This window comes from Martes martes (genome assembly GCF_963455335.1).
Source record: "Martes martes genome assembly, chromosome: 17".
In the NCBI taxonomy this organism is placed as follows: Eukaryota; Metazoa; Chordata; class Mammalia; order Carnivora; family Mustelidae; genus Martes; species Martes martes.
In genome coordinates this window covers 51,984,426-51,995,840 of record NC_137905.1, presented here as the reverse complement: position 1 = coordinate 51,995,840, position 11,415 = coordinate 51,984,426, and the positions used below count along the sequence as shown (strand labels likewise).

The window sequence follows — 11,415 nt, the reverse complement described above, 5'->3', positions numbered from 1 at the left end:
TCAGTGTCCACTCCGGCTGTCACGAAACGGATGGAGTCCTGGTGCCAGTCACAGAAAGCAGTAGGTTAAACAGTAGGTTAAACACGAGTTTATTTTTTTTGTTCACATAACAAGAAGCTGGTAAGCAGAGTCCCCAGAGCGTCTTAACAGCTCTGCAGGCCCCTCCATCTCGGTTATGTCCGGGATGTGTCGCCGCACAGCACTGGGGGCGGCCATACCCCAGCACCACATCCTCACTCCTCCAAAAGCCCCAGATCCAGGAAGGGGTCAGAGCCCTACCTCCGCCGGCCCACAGGGGGCCGTCTCTTCCGTCTCATTGGCTGGATCAGGATCACGTGGTCAGGTGTCGGCTCTGCCACACGGCCAAAAGGGACCACGAGCCACCACCCCCTCCCCGTGCGGGTCCATGCCAAAGAGGCAGCCTCCTTCCTCCACCTACACGAGGACAACTGGACGCGAGAAGTGTCCGTGTAAGCAAATCAGCTCATCGGGAGGGCGTGGGAGGCACTGGCGGGAAGGCCCGCCCCGTTCACACCCTTCCTCCCCAGCCTCGGGGAGCAGGATAAAGTGCCTGTGCTGGGCGGGCCAGCCGGCCCGGGGGGGGGGGGGGGGGGGGGTTAGGACTCTGCGCTTTCCTCTTCCTCCTCCTCTGGCAGGATCTCCAGGCTGCTGTCGGGCTGCGGGGCCGCGTCCTCGGGGGGCGGTGGGGCTGGTGGGGCCCGGGTGGGTGAGAGAGGCAGTGGAGAGGTAGGGGGTGAGGGGCTTTGGGGCTCTGCGGGGGGCACCAGACCCAAGACCTCCTGCACGTTGTGGGGCAGCTCCTGGAGGTGTGGGGGAAGAGGCGCAAAGTCAGTAGTTTTACCCCGGGAGGGAGGGGGAGAGCGGAGGCTGGTGGGAGAGGGGCGGACTCACGGGGCAGGCGGTCAGCTGCCGGTAGAGGGCCTCCGCCCGCGTCAGCACGTCCTCCACGCTCAGCTTCATGGTCAGCTCGTTGATGTGCTGTGGGAGGGGGTGGGTCAGGCCGGCCTGCCGGCCAGCACTCAACCACCACCGCCCGAGTGCCCACTCTGTGCCTCGTGCTGGGGGTACAACAGAGGAAAGACAGACTGGGTGGCCCTGGGGGCTGGGGGGAAAGGGAGGTCATATCCTTTCAGGCCGCTTGCCACAGGCCGGATACAACAAAGGGAAAGGACACTGAGCTCTCCCCATGACCCTGCCTCGAGTTCATGTACTGGGGAAGGGGCAGGTCCCCCCCTCATGGGCTGGCCGCACTCTGAGGGCACTGCTGGGAGCCAGGGATGGGACGGAAGAGGAGAAAAACAAGCCGGATCTCCTGGCCATGGTGCTCACCACTCAGCCAACCATACCTTCAATAATCCTATCTGAAGTACCAACTACCCCAAGGTCCTGTGGCACAGGCACAGTGCCAGCCTCCACGGAGTTCACACCTCAGCTAACATGTCCACTTACACAGGTCAGGACGGGCTGGGAGGGGGGACTTGGAAGGAGCCAGGGCCTCACCTTGAGGATCTCATTGGAGCCGAAGCCAGAAAGCATGAGAGTGTCACGCTCCATGTCCAGAATGGCACAGGCCACCAACAGGTGGAGATTGGGGCCAGGGAGCCCTGTCCACAGCACCTAGGAGAGCCAGAGCGAGGTGTCTATGGCCCAGCCTCTGCCTGTAGTCCCACCCAGGTCTGCCCTCCCCCTGCCCACTTCCCACCAACGTCCCAGCCTGGGACAACTGACTGGTTTCTCTTTGCTCTCTGCCCTCCCACCCACACCGGCAGGCCCACCTCCCACAGCCGAAGGACATCTGGGAAGGGGAATTCCCTCTTGAACCAGATAAGGAGCCACCGGAAGCAGAAGCAGAGGGAGCCAGAGTCCTGGGAATCTGGAGGAAGACAGTGATGGGAGGGGTGGTGCTCGGCAAAGAACGAGCTCAGACTCCATTCCAGTCCCCTCCTAATTCACAGTGGGCAGGCTGGTCAGCCCGAGACTCGAAGTTATCCTGGCTGTAGAAATCTCTACCAGTCTAGGCAAGTAACTCGTACCCAGCATGGGAAGGCTTCGGAGCTGAGCCAAGAACGCTCTGGGTCCACAGGAAGCTTTCCCATCCTGCCTTCCAGACTCCAGATGAGGTGAGCTAATTCCGTGCCCCACCATCACATAAAAGGGATGCAGGACGCTCAGGGAAAAAATAAAAGCTATCAATACCCAGTGCTGGTGGAGGTGTGAGGAAATGGACACTCACAGACTCGGCTAGCAGAAACATCAGCTGGTAAGAATTTCCAGGAAAGTAGTGATGGGAACAAACATTTCAAAAGCCGTAAAAATACCGCCCAGAATATAATGCCACTTGTTGGAATTTAGCCTAAAGGAACTATCCAGATGATACTCATCATAATGCAAAATTGCAAATAACCGCAGTGTCCAGCAGGACAGGTTCAATCTGTTCTTGTACATAGTTCAGACAGACAGATCGCCGCACAGTCGGGTGGCTGGTGTCCAAGCACCCCCAGAAGTGGCCACGCCAAGGCCCCAGGCCCATCTGCCAAGCACGGTACTGCAGGGAGCCTGAAGGAGCCCGCTCGTGGGGCGGGGTCTCGCTGAGGATCGCTCCAAACCACGATCCTGCTTTTACGTGGGAATTTTGCGTTCTGGCTTTTCGGGGATGTTTCCCTTGTCTGGATCAGGACCAAACGTTCTGGAGCCCGTCTGTGGCCACTTCCAGAGACGTGGTGGGGGGGTGGGAGGGCGGAGGAAGGAAGGGTCTGGGCCCCCCCACCCTCACCTGCCCGCAGAGACACTCACCCAGGAAGTCGCAGAGCTGCGGGTCCAGCACCCGCAGCAGTAGCAGCAGTTGTCCGAGCTGCCGCTTCATCGTCTCCTGACTCTCCTCGAAGTTCCCGTGCTGCGGGAGGGAACGCCATGTGAGGAAGCAGACACCCCCCCATCCTTTGAGGGGCCTGTCTCTGCGCCTGCCTGGGGCCTCACCACGAGCTCCATGAAGCCACAGAAACACCAGAAAGCATCCACCTCGTTCTGAATGACGTAGAGGATCGGGGAGAGGAGGTCACTCATGCCCTGGACGTAACCTGGACGGGGAGGGGGGAGGAGGTCAGGGCCCAGCCCAGGCCCCCAGCACCCCCCAAGGGAAGGCCTGGCCCCCAGCGCCCCCTGGGGCTGGCGTCGCACCAAGGTCAAAGTGGTACATGCAGTAGGTGAGAAGGATGTCATTCAGCAGGCCCAGCCCCGGGTTCTCGGGACCCTCATAGAATTTGTTGGTCCGATCGGTACGGCTCACATCTCTCTCTGCGGACACAGGGCGCAGAATGTGAAAGTGAGAATGCTGTGGGGGCCCTGTGGGGGCCCGTCCCTCCTGGCCACGGGCAGCAGCCCCCGCTCCTCCCTTCGGCAGACCCCAGGCAGGTGTGAGTTGGTCTAGAAACCACCTCGAGCACCCTCGAATGAGGCACTATGCTTGCCACTTGCCAGATCGCCAGCAACGGACAGTTACTGAACCAAGGAGGAGGCGCAAGGAGGCAAAATCAGTTGCCAAGATCTCACAGCAAGTAGGCAGCAGATTTGAACCCAAGGAGTCTGGCTCCCTTTCCCTGCCCCATCCCATCTCCCCACCGAAGAGGACATCATCCCTACTCCTAGGGAGGCAGGGGCTTTCCCTGTGCCCTTCCTGCTGTGTGTCATGTCTGCACCCCACCCCTGCCCAGCAGCCTACCGATGAGGCTGCGGTAACCGTGCAGCAGAGAGTTCCTCCGCTCCTGCTCGGGGCTCACGGATTTCCATTGCAGCTTCATTCGGAAGTACTCATCCCTGAGGGGGAAGGGGAGGTGAAACACAAGGCCACCGAAGCAGGCCACCTACTCATCTTTGCCACCGCTCCCCCTGCCCTGTGCCCCTCTTGACATCTCTCATGACACAGAATACCCTTGTGAGCTTTTCTTTAAAGTTTTGTTTTTTTTTTTTTCAAGTGATCTGTACCCCCACCATGGGGCTCAAACTCATGACCCCAAGATCCAGAGTCACACGCTCTCCTGAGCTAGCCAGGCACCCCACTGTGGGCTTCTGTTCAGTCTGTCATCCCCGCCAGACCAAGAGCACCAGGGCGGGGACCAGGACGCACAGCAGGGGCACGACGTGTAGTGTGCCAGGAATGAGAAGCAGGCCCCGCGGGGTGAGGAAGCCGGCTGCAGAGTGACAACAGCTACGACATTATGCTGCTGGAACAAAAACTGATGCCGCCGTCTCCGTGTGTGACGGCGGGTGCCCAGCACGTGGCGGGCTCGTGACTGACGCCTGCGGAGCGAGCCCTGTGATGGGCCAGGTACCGTGCTGGGATGGGGGACATGGTTGGCTGGGGTGGCCGCAGCGGCTCTCACTCACGTTTTCTTGCGCACGTGGGCCTTGTGCTCCTCGGCTGAGCCCTCCCAGCTGAGGTACCCCAGGAGGAACTTCCAAGCTTCGCGCCTCAGGCCAGGGCTCAGACCCTGGGGGACAGAGTGGGGCCAGCGGCTCAGAGGGGCCTCCCCCTGGCCGCCCGCCAGCCCTACCTAGTCCCCCGACCCCACAGCACACAGCTGGCGCCTCACCCCGGAGAAGATGCGGGCCTTCAGCACGGGGACCTGCTGCAGGCGGCCCTCGGGGCCCACATGGTGGGCCCACTCCTCCTCGGTGAGTGGAGGTGCCCGCTCCACGGCCGGCCGCGGCCCCAGCTCCACCTGCGTGACACGATGCCGGTGAGCTCGGGGCCTCCCACACCCCGGCCCCGGGCCACCCACCTGCAGGTTAGCTCCACGGACAGTGAACGCGCAGGGTGGAAAGCACCCCTCCCCTGGGTCGGTGCCAAAGCCACCTCCGTGTCAGGAGGCTCCCCTCCCCCCACAATAACGGGAAATGGGTACACAGGCTCCAAACACTCTCCTCGAAGTCCCTCCTCATGCGATCTATGACCGGGGTGCTGTGTCATCCCCGTTCTGGGGGAAAAGGAAGCCCAGGGAATTACAGTCCCCTGCCCAGGTGACAGCCAGAAGACATCAGGGTCCACCCGATACTCACACAGGAAATGACCTCAAACCCAGGCTCCGGCTCGTCATCAGGGGGTGGAAGGAGGTCGGGGGAGGCCCCCTCTGGGTGCGGCTGCAGGGCTCCCCTGAAGAAGTTGGTCACACGGGAGAAGCTGCTGAAGGTGGTGGAGTAGGGGTCCTGCAGAAAGCGCTGCGGACAGGGCCAACAGGGTGCTCACAGCTGCACCCCACCCTTCCTCACCCAGTCCGGTCCGCCCCTCCCTGCCCACGGGGGCCAGGCTGGTCAGTGGGACACTCACAGACACCACGTTGGAGCTGTCCTGGTCGAAGAGCTGCAGGTGGTGGAAGGAGCTGGAGAGGGCCGAGGAGTCGTGCGGGAAGACAAGGTAGAGGCGGGGGTCCTGCGGGGAGCTGGGGAGGGGCAATGTGGTGACACCCAGGCAGAGGGCCCCGCGTGCGTCCCCACCCCCTCTCAGTCCAACCGCCCCTGGGGAGTCCCTCACCTACAGCCTGACCACAGCCGGACCCCAGGGGTGGACACACAACCCAGGGCTGGCCACTGAGGGCCGAGGCCCTCCTGCCTCCCACAGGAACCGATTCAGGGACAGGCCAGGGAGACGCAGCTCCGGGATGCCGCTGGGGAAGGAGCTGCTTCGGTCGTCAGGGCTCCTAAGGGACCCCCGGAGAACAATACCAACTTAAGAGGGAAAAAGAGCAATTCTTCCTAAGTTCCAGGACCCAAGTCCTGCCTGAAATCAAACCACGCCTTGGCTTTGTGATTACACATATCAGCTGATTCCCTTTGTCTGCCTTTGTTTTTTTTTTTAATATTATATTTATTTATTAGACAAAGAGACAGTGAGAGAGAAAACACAAGCAGCGGGAGTTGGAGAGGGGGAAGCAGGCTTCCTGCTGAGCAGGGAGCCTGATGCGGGGCTTGACCCCAAGACTCTGGGATCATGACCTGAGCCGAAGGGAGATGCTTAATGACTGAGCCACCCAGGCGCCGCCCCCTTCGTCTGCCTTTAAATCTGCTTCACAGCCCTGAGGGGCCGGGCTGCAGCCGCAGGGGGCCAGGGCCTGCCACAAAGGCCCAGTGCTGGGAAAAGGCTCACCTGGCCAAGAGCAGGTAGCGGCTGAGGACCCGGAGAAGGGCGCGGGTCCCCCCTCGGTGAAAGTGCAGGGCAGGCAGGGAGCCCCCAGCCTGGGTCACCAGGACCAGGTAGGCCCAGCTGAGGCCCGGCTTGGACCGGCGGATGGACTTGAGCTCCCCGAGACTCACCGAGAAGGCCCAGGAGCCCCGAGGGGAACTGGGCTCTGCACCTGGGGAAGAGCACACGTTGGGAGCAGGCCTGGGGAGGCAGAGGCAGCGCAGATATCCATGGGGAGCCACGTCTCCTTGGAAACACAACTGACTTGCTCGAAAATCTCCCTTGGCTCCCCGTGGCCCTCAGAGCGAAGACTGTGCTCTTAACCTGGTGGCAGTTCCCACAGGTCCATCCCCAGCGCCCCCGCGCATCTCATCTCCGGCCCTTCCTTCACTCCAGACCCCACACTCCAGTGTCCTAAACACACCCAGGGCCTCTGGCCTTGCATGGCTACCTTCTCTGCTGGGGAGAAAACTCCCAGGTGTCCCCCAGGGCCAGGGGCTGGCATCACCTCCTCCTGGAAGGCTTCTCCATTCTCCGGAGGGGCCGGATGCCTCCTCTGGTGCCCCCAGAACCTTGTCGGACTCCAGGATAGCCCAAATCACCCTCTCACCCCACAACTGTCACCGCTACAGCCTAGACACCTTCACAAGCAGAGGATTCCTGCGGGGGTGCCCACAACCCACTCAGGAGCCCGGAGAGATGAGTAAGACTGCAAACCCCGGAGACCCTGCCAGGAGGGACCTGGGCTGGGGACAGTGCTGCACCCCGATCCACACGCCTGAGACTGGAAGGCCAGCGATGGACGGTCACCTTGACTATGGCCAGCAAGGTCTGTGGAGCCTTGACCACTGAGGGTAAGACGTGTCTCCACCTGCCCCTCAGAGACCCGGGCTCAGCCTACCTCTGGCGGGCTCTAAGTGCCGAGACTGTGGCCGCACAGTGCTGATGACAGCCCAGTCGGGTTCATAGCCAGGGTCAAAGGTCGGTTCCTCCTCAGAGGTGCAGGAATCACCCCCACTGACATCCTTGGGAGAGGAAAAGAAGAGAAGAGAGTGAGGGGCTGTAGATTCAGGGTTTCCAGATCCGAGCTGCGAGGCTGCCCTGGAAGGCAGCCCCAATGAACAAATAGGGAAACTGAGGCAAACGACAGTGCAGTCAGTGAATAGTGCTGGCCACAGGCCATGGGGAAGGGCAGGGAGGGGACAAAGTACAGGAGAGCTGCAGAGGCTAGGAGTCCCTTCCACAGGCTAGCGTATGAATTCCTGTCGGGCAGAGGCTGGAAGGCGAAAACTACACTTCCCAGACTCCTTTGCAGCTACGGGTCACACCACAAGGCGGAGGCAGAAGGCAGGAAGGAGGCAGGAAGGAGGCAGGGGGAACTTCCTGCCGCTCCCAAGAGGGCTGCTGACGAGGGAGGCTCCTGTTTTCCCCGCACGCCGAGAGGTGACTAGGGTGGAGGTGGTGGCTAGCTCTGTGTCCCAGCGCCCAGTCACTGGCTTGGCGAGGGCCCAGTGGCTTCCTGCCCTTGGGTGGCAGCTCGGGTGGTATTGTTCTTGGGTCTCCCCTCCACAGGCTCCACGATGATCTCTCCCCACTGCCCTCATTTTGGAGGTGGTGGCAGCTCCCCGGGCAGGTCAGTTCTGCAGGGTCAGTCCTGTTCTGCCGGCCCTCGTACAAATTCGCCAAGCCTCTACTGGTCTGCCTTTAATCCCTTCCTGCTGAAAGTAACTGGAGTGTACTGGGACTCCCTGCATAAGGTTTTCCTTATGCAGGAAAACCCTGCATAAGGCGCCTTGTTGGAAGGAACCAGACAATGAGTCCGCCCAAAAGCCGTTTCTCTGCTCCTTCCAGGTGCACAGAGCCCCTCCCACAACAGAAGGTAAAGCCTCCCGCTGTCTGCTTTCTCAGCCTTCCTTGTGGTCCCACCTCCGGCCAGTGGGAGCCAAGATGCCACCTCGGGAGAGTTTAAAAGGAGGGAAATTCCTGATAAAAAGGGCACCTACAGAAGTGACCACCGCCCTATTCAGGCCAGTCTTTGGAGGCTGTGGAAGGAGAACATGCTGTCTGGAGCTTTGGCAGCCAACTAGGGCCATGAGGGGAGTCACAGAGACACCTGTCCACAAGGCTGCTGAGCCAGCCCCAGCAAAGCCATCCCGTGTCTTGTGGGGCAAATGGGACGTTTCATCAACGTTTACATAACATAATGGGAGTCAACACTGCCTTCCGCCAGCGTCTGCAGGCCTCTGCCTCTTGGGCACACAGCACGATCGCAGCTCACTGAGCTCTACCGGCTGGGTGCAGCCATGCAGCTGGCTCTGACCAGGGGACTGCGAGGTACCCCTTCCAGGATGGCCTGTTTAACTGCCAGGGAAGAGCTCTTGCCCTCTGTCACAAGGAATGTAGCAGCATGCTTCCCTGACCAATCACGACGAACAGAGCTCCTCGGCCAACCTGCAACACAGTGAGCGAAACCAGTCCCAAAAAACCGGAGCGCCAGTAGCCTTTTTGGACCACAAGGCAGCCGTGAGGATGGCAGAGTAAAGCTGGAAGGAAGCCAGGTTGGTGGTGACACGTGGCCTTTTCAACGGGAGAGGCAGGTGTTTCTATGCAGGTGAAGCCGCTGTCACTCCTGTTTCTATCCCTCACAGCCGAAAACAACTCCGGGCTGATGCAGAGTGTCTGGGAAATGTCTTGCTTTTCCCGATGAGCAGAAGAGATGTGACTGGCACCCTGCTCGCCCCCCTCTTCCTCCCTTAAAAGGAGGTGCGGCTGAACGAGTCATCTAAAGGTGACCAGGACACGCACAGGAGGGTCTCCGTGATCCAGGCCCCGACGTCGCCAGCCAAGGCCAGCAGCCCCATCTCTCCAAGTGTCTCGTGAGAGGAGAGGAATAAATTTGTCTCCTTAACTTGTCACCAGCCAGATTTTGCGTTCCTTGGAGCCAAGTATATCCTGCGTGCGTGCGTGCCTTTTCCACTGAAGCCTGCCTCAGTGGATGTCTGTTAATCAAAAATGAGAGGACCGAGGAGGACAGCCACATTTTCAAGAAAGGAACTCAGCTGGCCTGTGAGGCTGACGAAAAATGCAGAATGCTGGTTGCTTCTTCCTCAACCCTGAGAAGCCGGGTTCCTCAGCAGAATTCTGGAATCTCCATTTGTTACCCACTCCCACCAGGTTATTCAAAGCCCCAGGTGAGGCTTCCTTCTCTCTCCCTGACCCATCATTCTAACCTCCCTCCATTTGGACCTTCTGCCCATCCCCCACATGGGTTTCCCAATGGAGCTTTCCACATCCACACCCTTCTCCTCCCATGGTTCCCCCAGGGACCCCCAGAACACAGTCCAAGCTTCTCAGCTGGGCATTTCAGGCCCAACCACCATCCCAGCAAACCCCCCTCTACAGAGACATCCCATCTCCTCCTGTATCCTGAAATGCTCTTCCTCCTGCCGTCCCTGAAATACCTTCTTGCCCCCTTCTCATCCTTAGAGTTTCAGTGCAAATACTTGCTCCCTCCAGAAAGGGGCATGCCTTTGAAACCACAGAGTCCGGGTTCAAACCCCAGTTCCAACACATCCTAGCTTTCTGACCTTACGAAAGGGGCTTCCAATCACTGTGCCTCAGTTTCCCAAAACAGAATGGGGGTGAAGACTGAGGCAGGGTCTGGGTTAGACTCATCTCCGCGTCCCAGCACAGGGCCTGGTGATGAAAAATCTGTAACAATCTCTAATAAAACCCTCAAGAGTCTCTCATAACAAAAAGAGCAAAGTCTGGTACTGAAAGTAGGAAGGAGCCCTAGAAAGTATACTTTCCGACCGTGGGGAAATGCCACACCCCTTCAAGTTCTTGTGGACTGAGAGCCCGTGAAACCTGAATCCACGGGCTGTGTTGACCTCCTGCACCATCGCAGGGCTCCCCCAAAAAGGAAAGGGGATGAGGGGGCTGCCTCGGCACCGCTATGAATCTCATGGTGTCTGCTTTCTTTCAAATGGGCACCTTCAGCCGCATTTCACAGAGAAAAGAAAACCAAGGGGCCAAGAGAGCCTAGACCCCAACCAGGATCACATATGCTCCAAGAGTAAGTCTGAGATTACACCCAGGTCCTTCAAATGTCTTCACTGCCCCAACCTGGGAAAAAACAAGTGGAGAAAGGGGAAGGGAGGAAAGCCTACCTTCTTAGAGAAAAGAATTTGGGTGGAATCTCCAGCCTCCTCTACCGGAACCCAGTGCAGAAGGACATCACTGTCCTGAGAAAAAAAGAGGGTTTGGAGGGACATCCCCCCCCTCCAATCTCCCCAAGCCATATTTCCAGACTTCTTCCGTCCTCTGGCCCCTCAGACTTACAAAGCCCCTTCTTTCGCTCCAGTCCGCACCCCCTGCCTTCCCACAGTCCCATCGGGACCTCCAGACCATACGCCTCCAGATGCCGCCTCCAACCGGCTCTGGGCCTGCCCGAGCCCTGCTCCCTTCCGGCCCACCTTCTCCACAACGCGGATGACGCCAGCGATGAGGGAGTCCGGGTCTTGGTGCTTCTTAGCACTGGTGTGCAAGTACACGCCACCTTTCTCAAACACCACCTGGGGACGGAACCAGTGAGGGGCGGGACCCAAACACAGAAAGACACCAGGGGGCGGGGCCCACAGGCGCTTCCCGGCCGCCCAGGGGGCGGGGCTAAAAGGTAAGCGTCTAACCTAGGGCAGTGGAGGAGAGGGTGACAGCGCATTTACAAACGAACGGTGTGTTCGCTAAGGCTCAGGGGGGTTCCCAGAACCCGGGCAGGGCGTTGGGGCGAAGCCGACTACCGGAGGGCGTCGCTCCGCATCCACAGAAAGAAAAGAACGCGTTTCTATTGCCTACCCTGTAACCGGCTCCCTCCATAGTCGCCGCCGAGGTCCCACTCCTCCGGCCCTCTCCCTTTCCGGGTCATCGTGCTGTCACATCCGGATAGGAGACTCCCCTCAAGCCTGGGCAGTGGTAGCGCCCTTGCCTGTTCTAGAACAGGAGTGGATGTAACCATCTTTCAGAATGGGGTGGTTGAACTTGAACCACGAGGGTGAAAGTCACATGGCGCAGACGGGGAAGGTGGAGCAGGCAAGCGAGAGTGCGCAAGCGCAGTGCTGTTCCCCCCGCCACGAAGTAAACAAGGGGGAGGGTCCAAGGGCTCCACCTCCTCGCCCAAGCTCTCGCCGAAACACCGGCTTCTTTCTCCATATTGTATACTG

The 11,415-nt window shown here is 59.7% G+C and overlaps 1 protein-coding gene across 1 annotated transcript; it reads right to left on the bottom strand.

Moving 5' to 3' along the window:
• Positions 1–72: 72 nt before the first annotated feature.
• Positions 73–11,098, bottom strand: TBC1D17 (TBC1 domain family member 17). The gene is made up of 17 exons (XM_080827749.1): positions 11,051–11,098; positions 10,672–10,770; positions 10,366–10,440; positions 7,098–7,221; positions 6,161–6,368; positions 5,345–5,456; positions 5,077–5,235; positions 4,611–4,739; positions 4,405–4,508; positions 3,740–3,834; positions 3,199–3,315; positions 2,998–3,098; positions 2,815–2,914; positions 1,797–1,894; positions 1,522–1,638; positions 913–999; positions 73–821 (listed from the first exon to the last, which is right to left on the bottom strand). Exons 1-17 carry the CDS (start codon positions 11,069–11,071, stop codon positions 618–620), a joined length of 1,950 nt encoding a protein of 649 aa, XP_080683875.1. The 5' UTR covers positions 11,072–11,098; the 3' UTR covers positions 73–617.
• Positions 11,099–11,415: the final 317 nt, after the last annotated feature.